Source organism: Dipodomys spectabilis, unplaced genomic scaffold, assembly GCF_019054845.1.
Source record: "Dipodomys spectabilis isolate Male_0828 unplaced genomic scaffold, ASM1905484v1 ptg000416l, whole genome shotgun sequence".
NCBI lineage: Eukaryota > Metazoa > Chordata > Mammalia > Rodentia > Heteromyidae > Dipodomys > Dipodomys spectabilis.
Genome location: NW_024871093.1, coordinates 2406252 through 2422991, shown reverse-complemented (window position 1 = coordinate 2422991; position 16740 = coordinate 2406252). Strand labels below are relative to the sequence as shown.

Here is a 16740-nt window from a genome sequence, read left to right as displayed (position 1 = left end):
TGCCTTTAGTGACCACCACCACTGGTCTTTGTTCTTTCTGCTTCCTCTTCCCCAACTCCAGTACCCTTCCGATCTGACCACCCCACATGAATCTCCCCAGGAGTAGCATGAGCATAGGCAAAACTAATGATGAACACGGTAGGGTATACCAGAGAACAGGTATGTAAGGGGGGGGGGTCTCTGAGATGTAGGGGTGCCACCTAGATAGGGGTGAGTTCCTCATCGTACTTCTGCATGCCCTCATCCGGAAGCAGCACCTCAACTGTGAAGCTGACCTTCTTGGCATGGACGAAGCTGTAGGTGTTGTCAAAGCGCAGGACATCTGGGAGGCAGATGGAGAGATGGGGTGGCTGGCTGGCTTCACACTCTGCACTGCCCCCCCCCCCCGCCCCCGCCCCAGGCTGGGGGCGGTTCTCGGGCTTGGGTTCCCACAGCCTTTGTTTGCCAAGCTGGTTCAGGTTCCCACCACACCCTTGTCCTTCCCCAAGGGAATGGTTACCCCCAGCTGAGCTCGTAAACAAACCCTGAGGTCCTCCTGCCCTGGCCCAGCAGGAACTTCCATGGCATCAACTGACCAAAGAACAATAGGACTTAATCCCATTGTCTCCACACCTGGGCTCTCTCAGTTCAAGGAGGACAGATGGGGACCTAGAGGTGTCTCAGATCCTTTGGACCAAATGAGCGCTGGGGCTGCTAACCACCTCTGGCCTCTCAGCACCATCCCAAAGAATAAGAGTCGCAGATGGAGTATAAACCAAGGTTCATTTGGAACACAAGGCTTCATGCTTGTTTGTGAGGTGTTCTGCCACTTGAGCCACACTCCCATCTCTTTTTTACTTTAGTTGTTTTTGTTTGTGTTTGTTTATTTTGGAGGGGGGATAGGGTTTGCAATTTTGCTCATTGCTGACCTTGGACCACAACTCTCCTAGCTCTGTCTCCCACAGAGCTGGGATGACAGGCATTATTCTCCCCCACCTGATTTACCTGTTGAGATGAGATCTAGCTAGCTGAGTTTTTGCATGGTGTGATATTGATCCAAAACCTTCCCAAGCTTCACCTCCCAAGTATCTGGGATTACAAGTGTGAGCTACACACACACACACACACACACACAAGTATCCCTCCTGAGATAGGTCAGAATTTTCCCCAGCATTATGCATCTATATGGAGATGGTGATAAGACTCCAGCCTCACACTTAGTTTTGGGGTTCTGCTTAAATAGACTCATTTTTCGGGGTTCCAGTTTCCTGCTCTGTTGCTCCTTGCTTGTGACCTATGGCCTCAGCTTCTCATCCCCTTTCAAGGTCCATGTATCTCTGGTTCATTGTGCAGAGTAGTTGTTAGTGAAAGTGACCTGAGTGTGAATAAATGTCTGGCACCAACGTGAGTTGTGTGTGTGCGCGCACATGCGCACATGTGTGATGCTTATTTCTTTCTCTAAACCATGACTCCTGGAGTACACCCAGCCCAGACAGACTTACAGACACCAGCCTCAGCACAGGTGAGGCTCCCATCCTCAGGCACCATGTGGGCATTGTAGCGCTGGCTGGCCAGCACCTCTGTCATCTCTGCAGCCTTCTGCCGCTCGCCCATCTTGGTCTTCAGGAAAACCCCGAAGCCGATGTCTGCCCCATCGGAGGCGAACTGCCACCTACGAGGGCACCATCAGGCTGCTGCCCAGCCCAGTGTGTTGGGCAAGGGCCAGGCAGGGGGTAGGAGGCGGCCCTGCCCACCTAAGGACGCAGCCTGGAAACAGGATCTCATATTCCACCTGGTGCGAGGAGCCCCGGCTGATCTGCACCGAGTGCTCATATTGCGTCTTCACCTGGTCCCGCACGTACATGGACTTGGGGATCTCCCCACCATAGTTGATCTGTGGGTGTGAGATAGGGGTGGGAGCTGCCTCCCATCTCCAGGAAGATTGCAGCCCCTCACTCTTGCCCCAAAGCCTTCCCTGACCCTCCAGGCCTTAGATTCCCAGCCCATCCCTTTGGGACAAAATCCCCTATTTATTTATTTGTGTATTTACTTACTTCCCTCCCTCCCTTCCTCCTCCCTTTCTCTCTTTCTTCTTCCCTCCCTTCCTCCCTCCCTCCCTTCTTTTCTTTTGTGTTGGTCCTGAGGCTTGAACACTGTCCCTGAGCTCTTCAGCTCAAGGCAAGCGCTCTACCACTTAAGCCACAGTGCCACACCCAGCCAAGTCCCCCATTTCTTATCTCCCTGCACAGTGGCTCAGAGCTGCCTACCACCACCATCAGAGCAGGGCCTGCACCAGCCAGCTTAATGCCTCACCTCTGCACATGGGGATCTATCTATGAGAGTGGAAGGAAGGAGTGAGTAGGAAAGACACCATTTGCACTCTCCAATCCTCCCCCATTGTAGGGCTCTTTGTACCTTGGTTAAACACTTGGGGTTTCCATCCGGGTCAGTCAGAGTTCCCCCAAAATGGGCAGGCAACTCCTCAGGACTGATGAGCTTCAGCAAGCCTTCTTTCCAGCATTCTGGAGCAGAGAGATTGGGAGGGTGGTCTCTAACATGGAAGGTACTAACTAGCCTCCCGCACCCATGGGGTCGCCCTAAACTTGCTTTCCCAGCTCTGTGGGAGCTAGGTCGCCAGGGCCAAGTTCCCAGCCTCACAGGCCTTCTCTGTACAAAGTGTCGTTCTCATCATGGTGTTGCTATGGAAACATTTCCCCTTGGTGGATGGATTTCAATATTCTTTTTCTCTTTCTTTCTTGTTTTGTGCTGGTACTGTGGTTCGAACTCAGGGTGAATGCTATCCCTTAGCTTTTTCTACTCAAGGCTGGTGCTCTACTGCTTGAGCCACAGCTCCACTTCCAGGTTTTCTGTGGGGTTTTTTGGTGGTTAATTGGAGATAAGAATCCCATAGACTCTCTGCTTGGGCTGGCTTTGAACTGCCATCCTCAAGATCTCAGCTTCTGGGGTAGCTAGGATTACAGGTGAAAACCACCGATGCTCCCAGCATGTGCTCCATTCTGAGTGGAATGATGACTCAACCTCATTCAAAACTGATACAGAGAACAGCACGGGAGCTACTCACTTCCCAGCACTACGATTTTCCTGCGCGTATCTTCACTCAGGAAGGGCTTCATGAGGTTGTAACCCACAGGAAACAGTTTGGTGGCTGGAGAGACATAAAGAAGGATAACGAGGCAAAAAGGAGTCTATTGAGCCACTCTTTCCATAATGGCCACCATCAATAATACAGAAGAGTCATGTTGAATCATAGCCAGTTCCAGGGTCCTGCTCTTGGGAAACCACCTGGCCAACAAACTGCCAACCCAATCTTCCAATCCATAAGCTACCCACTCCCACAGCAAATGAGCCCAAAATACCCCACCTCCCAATAAGCAAGTCATTTAGTTAACAAATAAACTGCCAAACCTACCAACAGTGTGCCAATACACCTAATCCTCCATTATTATTCCAATCCTGCTAAACCACCATTGAACAAATCAACCAAATACAAACCTCACAGCCAGCTACCCAGCCATCTGCTGTCTCTGACTAACCAAATCTTCTCACACTAGCTAGCCAAAAAATCCATGTACCAAGTGAACCATCCAAACAACCAATCAACTGAAGTTCCAACCAGCCACTCCATCAATCAACCATGATAAAAACTGGTCACACACCCAACTGGCCATCCAGCTTTCTGACCAATCACCACTAGCCAGTCAACCATCCAATGTACAGCGGTCCTTCAATTGGCCCACCTTCTCAAATAACAACCATCCAGCTATCTAATGAATAGTCAACTTTTAGGCCAGGCCTGTAAAATAGAGTCTGCCTTTGGTTAGAAAAGTAGGATAGCCGGGTGCTAGTAGCTCTCACGTCTGAAATCTTAACTACCCAGAAGGCCAGGATCTGAGGATCAAATTTCAAAGCCAACCTAAACAGGAAAGTCCATGAGACTCTTATCTCCAATAAACTACTCAGAAAAAGCCAGAAGTGGTGCTGTGGCTCAAGTGATAGAGTGCTACTCTTTTTTTTTTTTTTTGGGGTCCGGTCATGGGGCCTGAACTCTGGGCCTGGGCGCTGTCCCTCAGCTCTTCAGCTCAAGGCTAGCACTCTACCACTTGAGCCACAGCGCCACTTCCGGTTTTTTTCTTTTTGCTTATGTGGTGCTGGGAATTGAACCCAGGGCCTCAGGCATACAAGGCAAGCACTCTACCACTGAGCCACCTTCCCAGCCCCTAGAGTGCTACTCTTGAGTACAAAGAGGTTCAGGGGTAGTGCCCAGGCCTTAAGACTGACCACCCCGAAAGAAAGAAAGAAAGAAAGAAAGAAAGAAAGAAAGAAAGAAAGAAAGAAAGAAAGAAAGAAAGAAAGAAAGAAAGAAAGAAAGAAAGAAAGAAAGAAAGAAGGAAAGAAGGAAAGAAAGAAAGAAGGAAAGAAAGAAAGAAGGAAGGAAAGAAAGAAAGAAAGAAAGAAAGAAAGAAAGAAAGAAAGAAAGAAAGAAAGAAAGAAAAGAAAGAAAGGAAGGAAGAAAGGAAGGAAGGAAGGAAGGAAGGAAGGAAGGAAGGAAGAGAGAAAGAGAGAGAGAGAGAAAGAGAGAGAGAAAGAAAGGAAGGAAGGAAGGAAGGAAGGAAGGAAGGAAGGAAGGAAGGAAGGAAGGAAGGAAGGAAGGAAAAAAGAAAAGTAGGAGGAACACACACACACACACACACACACACACACACACACACACACACACACACACAGATGATGATGAAGGTTGGGCTTCTGGTGTGAGAGGCATCCTGAGAGACTCATGCAAAGCTAGGGTTAGAGTTGCCTCTTCTTACATCAAGACCAACCCTAGATATTGTCATTTTTCTGAGCACTTCCTCTATGCTAGATGTCAAGTGAGTGGCAGATAAGCAAGCAATCAGCCCAGGGATGGAGGCACTATTACTGCTCCGACAGTGCAGATGAGGAAATGGGGCCAAGGGGAAGGAAGTTACTCCTCACACACCTTTCACGATGAGCATGAACTTCAGGGTCTCTGGGTAATTCTCTTCAAGGAGGGCAAAGAACTGTGGAAGGAAAGAAGAGACATCAGAGTTTCTATCTCCTTTTCTCCAGCCCCTTATCTCCTAAGTGGAAGGTCTTTCCATTTTGCCATTACCTCTGCTGGCCTCTAAAAGATCTATCACCTCATCATTTTAGAGTAAATGTTACAGGAACATTAGTATAATAATGGTGATGGCTACCATTTTTTAAAAATGTGTGCATGTCTATACTGGGGCTTGAACTTGGTCCTGGGTGCTATCTCTTAGCTTTTTCAATTAAGGTTAGTGCTCTACCACTTGAGCCACAGTTACACTTCTGGCTTTCTGATGGTTAATAAGAGATAAGAGTCTCCCAGATTTTCCTGCCTGGGCTGGCTTCAAACCACGATTCTGCGATCTCAGCTTCCTTGAGTATCTTAGGATTATAGGCGTGACTACCATTTTTTTAGAAGTTCACTGTTTGCCAAGCACTGTGTATATATTTGGCATAAAAACTCATGGCAACATCCGGGTATTACTTTTCCCGTTCTCTCCTCATTACTGAACCATGGGGAGGGGAGCTGACTTGATGGAGTCTTAGGGTTTGGAGTGACAGGGCTGGGACAGGCCTGGTGGAAACTGGTCCCTAGGATCTCTGTGTAGTGTTGTTCTTTGGTATCTTTGGGGGACATGTTAGAGGCCTGTGGTGGGTGTAGCAAGGCATCTATCTTTCATTCATTTTGGGTTTGAGGTGAACATCTAGGACACAGTAGTTGTTCAAGCGTGTGTGTGTGTGTGTGTGTGTGTGTGTGTGTGTGTGTGTGTGTGTGTGTACCCATGAGCCTTCTCCTCACCTCCTGGTACACTTCCACCAGAGGTTTCCAGAAGTGCTTCAGTCCCAAGCCCTCGCAGTCAAATATCATCACGATGGTTTCGATCTTCCTCCCTAGCTATGAGAATGAGCAAGGAGCAAGTTACTGGTTCAGGGTACGGTCCTAGGAGATGAGGACTCAAGTGTATAACTCATCATGGCTTCTTCCAGCCTCCTTTCTGTCCTCAGAACATCAAGAGGGAAAGGGTGAGTGCATTTCCTGACTCGTTCATCCATTTATCATCCACCCTGCCATCCTTCGATTCACCCACCATTACACTAATTATCTATCTATCTACCTACCTACCTACCTACCTACCTACCTACCTATTATCAATCCATCTATCCACCATTCACCTACTTGCACATTGATTTTTGTCATAAATCATCTATTTATCCATCCATCACCCACCCACCCATCCTTCCATTCACCCACACATACATTAATTCTTTTCTCCACCCATCCACCTATCATTCACCCATTCATCCACCATCTACCTACCATTCACCTATTTGTACATTACTTTTTTCAATCCAGCTATCATTTACTTATCCATCCATCTATCCATCCAGTACCCACTCATCCATCCTTCCATTCACCCAACCATATATTAATTTTCTCTCTATCCATCATCTACCCATCCACCTACCTACCTATCATCCACCTACCCATCTACCATCCACACACCATTCATTCATTCATTCACGTACTTATCCGGCCTTCCATTCACCCACCTGTACATTAATCCTTCTATCCATCACTCATCTGTCCATCCACCCATCCATCTTCCCACTCCTCACTCACCCACCCATTTGTCAATTCCATCATTAATCCATTCTGTTTGTATTGACATTTATTCATCCCTCCATCTGTCAAATAGTTGTTCAGTAAGCATATATTTTATGCCAGACACTAAGAGGATAATGAATAATGTGCTTAATAACCCATAGCGAATAACCCATAATGCTGGTCCTCAGAGTTTCTAGTCTGGTTGAGGAGATGAGAGATGACCAAAGCTGCTCTGGCACAGAGGAGCCTTCAATCCCATGGGCACCTTGGAGGTGGATGAGGTTAGGTTTGGGATATTCACCATAAAGAAGGGAGGGCTGAGGGGAGCTCTGGGAGGTATGTCTTGTGTAGTGGTTGAAGGTGGTGCTCAGGTTATCCAGGCAGGAGGGACAGCAAGAGCAAAGACTCAAAGCAATGGCAGGAGTTACTATGCTGAGAATTCATTGGGGGAACACATAATATTGTTGTGTATTCAATCTTTGCACCAAGCCATATACAGATGGTCCCTCGCTTAAAATGATTCAAATTAATGATGTTTTAACATTGTGATAGATCAGAAGCAATACCTATCAATAAATAGAAATGACACTCTGTGTGTGTGTGTGTGTGTGTGTGTGTGTGTGTGTGTGCGTGTGCGTGCCCGTGCAGGCGCGCAACAACACTGGGGCTTGAACTCAGGACCTGGGCACTGTCCCTAAGCTAGCCCTTTACCACTTGAGCCACAGCTCCATTTCCAACCGTTTTGGTAGCTAATTGGAGATAAGTCTTACTGACTTCCCTTTCAGGGCTGGCCTTGAACCTCAATCCTCAGATTTCCTGAGTAGCTAGGATTACAGGCACGAGCCACCAGCTAGGTGCATACAATATTCTTCTACCATGTTCTGAGCATGTTAAAGGTAGGCCAGGCCAAGCTATGACCTTCAATAAATCAGGAGAATTAAATGCAATCCCGACTTAAAAGTTGAGGCATCTACCTGCACCTCTCATCAATTCTTTGCAAAGTATTTTTGCTTTGAAGTGAGGAGGCTCAGATGGGGAGAAACAACTTGCCAAGGCCACTAAATAGAAGAGCTGGCATTTGGTCCGAGAGCCCCTTTGGCTGTGGTACAGGGCACACGGGTGTGTCCTTGGGCCCACTTTGTGCCCAGCTTCCCGGCCACCTCTTCGGAGCCTCACCCGCTCTGTCTGCAGGTCGCACTCATGCAGGATACGCTCACAATCTCTCATCTTGGTCTTGAGCAGGTCCTGCTTGGTGACTGAGAAGAGCAAGCCCTTGGGGTCTAGTGGCCCAATGATGTCGTACCACACAGGGCAGCCATCACGGTCGTAGCCACACAGGCCCCCAGGCATGTACTTCTGGATCACCTGGGTGAGGAAAAATACATAGGTCACCCTTCTCCCGAGACCCCCGCACCTGGCTTAATCTGGAGAAGGCCCAAGCCCTCCACCATAGAGGGCAGTTGAATGCAGTGCTGGAGAACGTGGAGTCTGAATGTCAACAGATCTGGTTCCAATATAGACATTGCTGTTTCTCTGCTGTGTGTCCCAGAGCACCAAGCATTGCATTCCTCCACCCCCCACCCCGCCGCGTGGTAGTCCACCTCTTCTTTTATGAAATGATTTACAGAATCCCTCTTTCTCAGGACTTGGGGGGGAAAGTCCCTAAGATAATGTGGACAAAACACAATGTCAATCCCAGAGTATGTGGTTTTTTTTTTTGGGGGGGGGGCTCACCTCTGGGGGCTGCCAATCAAGGATGTGGTCAATGTCCATGGCCTTACGGAACTCCATGTACTAAAAAGAAAAAGAAGCCAGAGAACCGGTGGCTCACGCCTGTAATCCTAACTACTCAGGAGCCTGAGATTTGAGGATGGTAGTTCAAAGCCAGCCTGAGCAGGAAAGTCTGTGAGACTCTTATCTCCAATGAACCACCAGAAAACCAGAAGTGGAGCTGTGGCTCAAAGTGGTAGAGCGCTCGCCTTGAGTGAAGAAGCTCAGGGACAGCGCCCAGGCCCCAAGTTAAAAAAAAAAAAAGTCACAAGTCCTACTGGGCTCCCAGAAGTGTAAGAGGGGAAAAGCAGGGGCCAGACCCAGCCATCCTCTCCTACCACATTGGGGTGGGTGGTCTTACCTTGCGGAGCATGGCTTCCGACTTCTGCAGGTCAAAACTCCGAGCTATGGGATAGTGGAGGAGATGTGTATGAGATGGGGGAGGACCATCTTGCTCACCTACTTCTAAACAGTGGAAACTATGCAGACACCCGGGCAGCCTGGGCAGGGACCCCCACCCCTTCCCCGGCTCCTAGACCCAAGCAGGGGAAGCAAGAGTGTGGACAGATCCTGAGAGCCACAGGTCCTGCTGGAGCTGCAGGGACCTACTCCTGCCCACTGCCCTCCCCGCTCATTCTGACTGCCACCACCTCTGCCCTCACCTCGGAGCCAGCGGAGAAGGAAGTAATCGTCAGGGTTGGGCAGGGCAGGCAACACATCCTGGACATTTTCTCGGAACTGAGAAGAAAGATGTTGGTTAAGAGGGTCCTTTCACCACCCATAGTCCTGGCTTCCAAACTCAGGGGCTGCTTCTCTCCTCCTTCCCTTCCATGTTGATGGGTCTTTGGATAGGGAGGGAGGAAGGGAGGGAGAGATGGAGGGAGAAAAAGGAGGGTGGATGGAGTACATGGACAGAAAGCAGAATGGAAGGATGAATGAGTAGATGAATGGCCAGAAAGAAAAGATGTCCATGGATAGATGCATAGATAGATGGATGGAAAGATGGATGAATGGATAGACAGCAGACAGATGGATGGATGACAGACAAATAATAGGTGGCTGAATGGAGAGACAAATGGATGGATGGACAGGACAGATGGATGGGCAGATGGAGGGATGACAGATGGATGAATATATAGATGGATGGATAGATGGGTGGATAAATGGACAGATGGATGGATGATGGCAGATGGATGGATGAGTGGATGGATGGATGGATGGATGGATATAAATGTAGGTGAATGGGTGGAAGGCGAGATGGGAAGGTGCATAGGACAGAGTGGAGAGGATAGATGGATGGGTGGATGGAAGGATGGATGGGGATGGATGGATGGGTGGATGGATGGATGGATGGATGGGTGGCTGGGTGGATGGATGGGTGGGTGGGTGGGTGGATGGGTAGATGGATGGATGGATGGATGGAGGGAGGGATGGATGGATGGATGGGTGGGTGGGTGGGTGGGTGGATGGATGGGTGGATGGGTGGCTGGAAAGATGGATGGAGGATGGATGAACGGATAAATGTTTAGTGGGTAAGTGGATTGCAATGTGGAGATATTCTAAGTTTCTTCCATGCCTTCACCAACCAAGACCTCTGCCTTTCTTCCCTCCATCTTATACAAAAACAGTGCTTGCAGGCTCTCACAGATTGCTCACTTTTTCAGGGTTCCAGGGAGCAAGGGGCAGTGAAAGCAAGCTGGCAGCATCCTTGGGATTCCACTGACGGGGCTGGGATGGGGAAGGGAGGAGCACTGCGGCCAGTAGAGCTGTCTGCCTGGCGCTCCCAGTGACAAGGCAGGCCTGGTCGTGGGCAGGCCTCACCCACACTACTGCTGGAAGTGGAACGTTTCTCCCTGCTACTCCTGTCCTGGACAGAGCTGATTTCACTGTAGGACTTGACATTTGGGGAGGTGACAGCAAAGAGATTTTTTTTTTTTTTGGAGGGAGGGTTGGGACTTGAACTTGGGGTCTTGGTGCTATCTCTGAGCTCCTCCTCTTCTTCTTCCTCCTCCTCCTCCTCCTCTTCTTCTTCTTCTCCCTTCTCCTTCTCCTTCTTCTGCTTCTCCTTCTCCTTCTTCTTCTTCTTGCCAGCACTCTACTACTTGAGCCACAATTCTACTTGTAGCATTTTTTCCCACAGACTTTCCTGCCCAGACAAGCTTCTAACCACCATCCTGCAACCTCAGCCTTCTGAGTACCAAGGATTAAAGATGGGAGCCACTGCACCCGACAGCAGAGAGATAATGTTAAGGATGTCCAGAGCAACAGAGTAAGGCAAGGTTCTGGCCACCCAGTCCCACCCCGCCCTGAGCCTTTTTTCACTGGGGGACTCTCACCTTGGCCAGGGCCTCTGCCTGCTTGGGACTCAGATCTCCAACTCGGCCGCTCATGGTTCTGGTTTGAGCTGGAGGAGCGATGGCCGCTGTGGACGGAAGCCCAGCCTCGTTTCTCAGCCTGGACCCAGCGGGGGCCTTTTGCCCCCACTCCTGGGAGTGGCTCCAGGCACCGCCTTCTGGCCCAACTGTTTGGATTGCACATTACATAATGGGAATTAAGTGAGGTCCCGTGCTTGGCTTGGGGACAAGTCTGGCAGGCGAGAGAGTAGGGGAAGAGGAGGGTGTGTCCACAGTCCCCACCAGGCCGAGGTGTCTGAGAAGAAAAGAGGCTGCCTCTGTGTTCTGGGAGCCCAGGGTGGGTGCCTGCCCAGCCCCCTACCTGCTCCAGACCTCCAAAGACCCCGGCCCGAGGCAAGGGGGAGCTTTAAGGGGACGAGTCCCACACCTAGTGGGGAGCCTTTCTCCCCCAGCCTCAGTTTCCCCATCTTACTGAAAAGTCTCCACACACCTAAGGCTCTCCAAAGATTCTTCTTCCACTAGCTCCAACAATGCAGAAACCAGAGGCTCAGCTAGTCTAGCGATCAATTCCTTCACAGTGTTAGGAGTGGGAAGAGTCAAGACTGGGGGCTGGGGGTGCTCAGTGGTAGAGCCCTTGTGTGCAAGGCCTGAGTTTAATCTGAAGAAGAAGCAGGAGGAAGAGGAGGAGAAGAAGAAGAAGAAGGTGGAGGAGGAGGAGGAGGGGAAGGCAAGGGGAAAGGGGAGGAAAGAGGAGGAGGAGGAGGAGGAGGAAGAGAAAGGAGAAGAGGAGGAGGAGGTGGCAGCATAAAATGGAACTCAAAACATCCTTAGTAATGCTTGTCTTTTTTGGGGTATGGGGGGGATGCTACTGGAATTTGAACTCAGAACCCTGCACTTGCTAGACAAGCACTCTGCTCCTTGAGCCATGCCCACAGCCCCTGTAGCTTTAGTTTGTTTTCCAGATAGGATCTCAAACTTTTGCCCAGGGTTAGCTTTGGACCGTGATCCTCCTATGTCTGCCTCTGGTGTAACTAGAATGACTGTCATGTACTACCATACTTTTCTTTTTGGGGGGGAGGGGGTCCAGTTGTGGGGCCTGAACTCTGGGCCTGGGCACTGTCCCTCAGCTCTTCAGCTCAAGGCTAGCACTCTACCACTTGAGCCACAGCGCCACTTCCGGCTTTTTTTCCTGCTTATGTGGTGCTGTGGAATCGAACCTAGGGCCTCAAGCATGCAAGGCAAGCGCTCTACCACTGAGCCACCTTCCCAGCCCCATACTTTTCTTTAAGATAGGCTCTCACCAGCTTTTTTCCTCTAGTTTGGTTCTCAAGCTGAAATCCTCCTCTCTGTTTCTCAAATAGCTGGAATTACAGGTGGGAGTCACCATACACAGCTATACTTGTCTAGCCCATGAGGCTGACACTACTTTTTCTGATGCCTTTCAAATCTCACCCCAAGCAGCTGGCCTGGTAGACCTCATCATGGGAAACAGCTGCGCACTCATAGTCTTTTCTTCTTATCACAGAAGCCAAGGGAATGAAGGTTCTCATCCCAATCCACGTGTTAGCCTCTAGTTTAGGACTATTTGGCATGCTTATAGGATGGTGAGGGGCATCTATGGGAGGGGAGAAGAAGCTGGTAAGTCATCTAGAAAGGTGGTAAAGGAAATCTAGAAGGTTCCTATGTCCTTTGACTTTTGTCCTGAATTCTTTCTACATTGAGAGAGCCAGCCCTGCCCCCGCCCCCCCTTCCTCATGAAACTACCCAAGGTCAAACTCATTTGTCCAGGATTCTGTCAGCTCCCGATCTGCCCTCCATACCTGTCGCAGGCTGAGCGCATCAAAGGTAATATTCTCTTAACTATTACCTCCCCTTTGATACCATGGGTGCCCTAAATCCTCATGGCTGAAATCACTCCTGGGCTAGCCTCAGCCCTGACAGGCTAGCCCAAGCCATTCTATCCAAGACTCTCCCAGGTCACTACCCCAAGAAAGCCTCCTACATAATCCATCTCAGAGCTATCTCAAGACTCTATGCTGGGCTATCTCAAGACCTCTTTAGGCAAACTGATAGAGGATGGTACCCCATGCTGCCCTGGTACTTTCCTTGATTTGGGAGGGGAGAATTGGTTCTAGGAAGAGAAAGAGGAGCCACCTCTGGCCATTCCCCTCTGCCTGGATCACCTGCGCTATCGCTAGGGATCAGTTAGGTAACGCTCCACACCCCTTGCCGCACCCCACTTTACATTCCAGCCCCTGGGTCCTGCCAGGCCCTGGCTGCCTCCACACCTACTTCCTGCCCTGCTGCCAGCCCGCAGGGATTGGGTTCTACCCCATCATTACCTCCTAATCCGGCCTGATTCCCACCAGGCTCTTTCTCTTCCTAATCCTGCTAATGTGAGGTATCCACTGCCTCTGGAGGTGTCAGAGGGCAGGAAGGAGGGAGGAGGGCCCTGTCAGGGACTCTTCCTAAGCACTTATCCTGAGCAGGGCCACAAATAGGCTGAGGACCTCCCTGTGGGCATGTGTCAGGGCTCTCAACAGGGCCAGGCACCGGACTTCCTGTTACCATGGCCACGTTCCCGACCTGGCCCATCCTGCTGAACATGGTCAGGAATGAAATACGGTTAGCGTTAGAGAGAAACTGACATGATCTGGTCTGCCTCTCTGCCTGCCTGCCTGCCTGCCTGCCTGCCTTCCTTCCTTCCTTCCTTCCTTCCTTCCTTCCTTCCTTCCTTCCTTCCTTCCTTCCTTCCTTCCTTCCTTTCTTCTCTATGACAGTCTTCCTATATATCTCAGGCTGACCTTGAACTTGAGATCCTCCTACTTCAGTCTCCAGAGTGCTGGGATTTTCAGGTGTGTGGTGTGCCACCAAGCCCAGCTTTTAATGTGTGTGTTTTATTTTTTATTACTAAACAGATATATATTAGACATGCAATACTAACCACTTCTCAGATATTTTAGAATACTTCAAAATAATCCCACGCCCTCCGTTAGCCTTACATTTCCATGAAGGGGGTGGGCAGTAACCAGAAACCTGAGGCTTGAACTCAGGGCTTGGACACTCTACCACTTGAACTACAGCTCCACTTCTGGTGTTTTGGTGGCTCATTGGCGATAAGAGTCTCACAGACTTTCCTTCCCAGGCTGAGTTGGAACACAATCCTCAGATCTCAGCCTTCTGAGTGGTTAATATTTCAGGCCTGCAGTGCCCAACCCATGAACTATGGGGTGTCTTGGGGCCCCACAAGATTAATTTTCCCTCCCTGGAAACAAAGATCCTAGGGAAGGAGCCTGCCCTGGCACAAGCCCCATAGCTACACCCTCTCCAAGTAAGGTCCTCAAGTGGTGTTTACCAACTCTTTTGACAAGCTCCCAGGGGACCATGGTGACAATCGCCACAAAAACAAACCATCGTAGGAGACAGAACTGCTTGCTGGGTCTGCCCTCCTTCTAGGACATTACGAAGCCATGCTAAAGGGTCACCCCGGGGCCCCAACGTCCGGCACATTCCTGTTCACCCAGATTTCCATTTCCAATCTCTCTCTTTCTTTGTTTGATTGCTGGTACTGAGGCTTGAATCAGAGCCTGAGCGCTGTACTTTAGCTCTTTTTGTTCAAGGTTTGTTGCTCTACCACTTGAATCACAACTCCACTTTTGGCTTTTTTTTTTTTTTTGGCCAGTTCTGGTACTTGAACTCTGGGGCCTGGGCGCTGTCCCTGAGCTTCTTTTGCTCAAGGCTAGTGCTCTACCACTTGAGCCTCAGCACCACTTCCAGCTTCTTCTGAGTAATTTATTGCAGGTAGGAGTCTCATGGACTTTCCTGACCAGGCTGGCTTTGAACTGTGATTCTCAGATTTCAGCCTTCTGAGTAGCTAGGATTACAGGTGTGAGCCACCACCGGTGCCCGGCTACTTTTGACTTATTTTTGATGGTTAATTGGAGATAAATGTTTCACAGACTTTCCTGACCAGGCTGGCTTTGAAGAGCGATCCTCAGCTCTCAGCCTTCTCAGTAGCCAGGATTTCCAACGTTTCTGACGAATGGTTTGGATGGCCTCCTGACAAAGTTTTGTTGATTTCCCCCTTGACAAATCGATAGAAGCCATTTTATCATTACACCACAGCACAATTTCATTAATAATCTTTTAATACACGTACAGTCATGCATACATACAATCATGAATAGCAAACAGTAAGGAGTCAATTGATAACCTGGCCTTTCCTCAGGACCAAATACCCTGCAGTTACCCACTCCCTATTCCTCAGCCTGGATGGTCCCAACCTGGACCCCTCCCCCCCCATATCCTTCAGTGGAGTTTTCTTAGGCAAAACTCACTTTACTCTCCCTGTCCAAATTGGGTTTCCTCATTGGATGTTCCCCCAGAATTCAGTTCCTGGCCACACAAGCAACACATGTAACATCACCACTGGCTAATTAATGGGTCATCAGAATAATTTCTGCCTCTATCCCTAGGAGCAGTCTTGGGTCAGCTCAGTAGCTCTGGTATTCCAGGCCTGCAGTGCTGGTACGAGTTAGAAACTCAAATGAACAATGAAGACTTAGATGGGTAGATAAAGAAACAAACTTTGGGTAAGTCAGCAGGACCCCCTTTCTGGGTATCTTCTGTTTTGTTTGTTTTGCTGGCACTGGGGTTTGAACTCAGGGTCTCATGCTTGCTTGGATGGCTTGCTTGCTTGCTTGGCTGGCACTCTACCATCTGAGCCATGCCTCCAACCTAGCTTTTGGCTGGTTATTTTGCAGTTAGACTCTCTCAAACTTTTCTGCTTGGGCCAACTTTGAATCACTGTCTTCTAGATCTCAGCCTCCTGAGTCACCTAAGCTTTTTTTGGGGGGGCGGTGTTCATTTTTGTAAGACATTGACAGTGTTCATTTGGACAGGATGGTTGAGGACCCATGGCATGCCCTGCTGGGTTCTCAATGTGTCCCTGCTCACCTTGCGAGAGAGAAGATTCTGTGGTCACTTCCACAGAATAGCCACCTCGGTGATCATTGCTTAAATATGCAGTATGCTATGGCAGCTCTAGAATTCAGAGCTGGTTGGCACTTGGCTACTTGGTGGCAGGAAAGTCCTGTGATGGGGCCTCAGGAAAGCCTTGTGCATGGGGTAGAGTGGTTTGCTATCAGGCTATGTTGATGGAGGAAATTGGCTGTGGGTGGTCAGAAGGTCAAGGTCAATTTCAAGTCCAGTAACCTCTAGTTTTTAGGCAATAACATGTAAAGCCTACACTGAAACTTTTTATTTTGGTTGTGGGGCTTGAACTCAGGGTCTGGGTGCTGTTCCTGAGCTCTTTTTGCTCAAGGCTAGTGCTCTACCACTTTGAACCACAGAGCCACTTCTGGTTTTCTGGTGGTTAATTGGATATAAGAGTCTCACAGGCTTTCCTGGCTGAGCTGGCTTTGAACTGCAATCCTTAGAATTCAGCCTCCTGAGTAGCTAGATTACAGGTGCCCGGCCACTGAAATATTTTGATTCCGGGTCATGACAAGAGATGGGCTTAGTAAATCTGGCACAGGATCCTCCCAAGTACCACTAGCCACACCCCCAAGACTGCTGAGGATTGTCCAAAAGCTGCCCTGGGTAACCTGGGTTCCTCAAGTGATGGAAATACCTGCCCCATCTCAGATTCAGGGGCAGTCCCCTGGACTAGGGGATGTCCCCCGACTCCTGCCTGACAGACAGCCCCAAGCCATCAGAGCCAGCACAGCCAGATTTGTTTTTTTCTTGCCAATCTCCTTCCACACCCCTACCACAGCCAGCCCTGAGGGTCACCTGAGTCTGGTTTTGTTAAGACAGTGGAATTCCTGTGCAGACTAACCATGAAGGGACTTGGAGATCCCAAAGTTTCCACACAGTTCTCCAAAAGACGTCTGCTTTCAAGCGACATCATGTTCTTCCCTTAAAATATATATATATATATATGTGGGGGACTGGGAAGGT

The 16740-nt window shown here is 49.5% G+C and overlaps 1 protein-coding gene across 1 annotated transcript; it reads right to left on the bottom strand.

Moving 5' to 3' along the window:
• Positions 1 to 172: 172 nt before the first annotated feature.
• On the bottom strand, positions 173 to 10834 carry LOC122097200 (SEC14-like protein 3). Its single transcript, XM_042667714.1, has 12 exons — positions 10762 to 10834; positions 9088 to 9163; positions 8787 to 8830; positions 8390 to 8449; positions 7832 to 8020; positions 5849 to 5944; positions 4979 to 5039; positions 3062 to 3145; positions 2395 to 2501; positions 1734 to 1873; positions 1482 to 1651; positions 173 to 322 (listed from the first exon to the last, which is right to left on the bottom strand). Exons 1-12 carry the CDS (start codon positions 10813 to 10815, stop codon positions 201 to 203), a joined length of 1203 nt encoding a protein of 400 aa, XP_042523648.1. The 5' UTR covers positions 10816 to 10834; the 3' UTR covers positions 173 to 200.
• Between the last annotated feature and the right edge of the window lie 5906 nt (positions 10835 to 16740).

Bases quoted from the DNA above. Each gene is read 5' to 3' on its own strand.
- LOC122097200 (XM_042667714.1), bottom strand. From the start codon at position 10,815: ATGAGCGGCCGAGTTGGAGATCTGAGTCCCAAGCAGGCAGAGGCCCTG. The intron at 8,831-9,087 runs GTGAGGGCAGAG...ACTATCCCATAG, and splicing joins CCTTCTCCGCTGGCTCCGAG to CTCGGAGTTTTGACCTGCAG. The intron at 323-1,481 runs GTAAGTCTGTCT...TCTGCCTCCCAG, and splicing joins CTGTGCTGAGGCTGGTGTCT to ATGTCCTGCGCTTTGACAAC.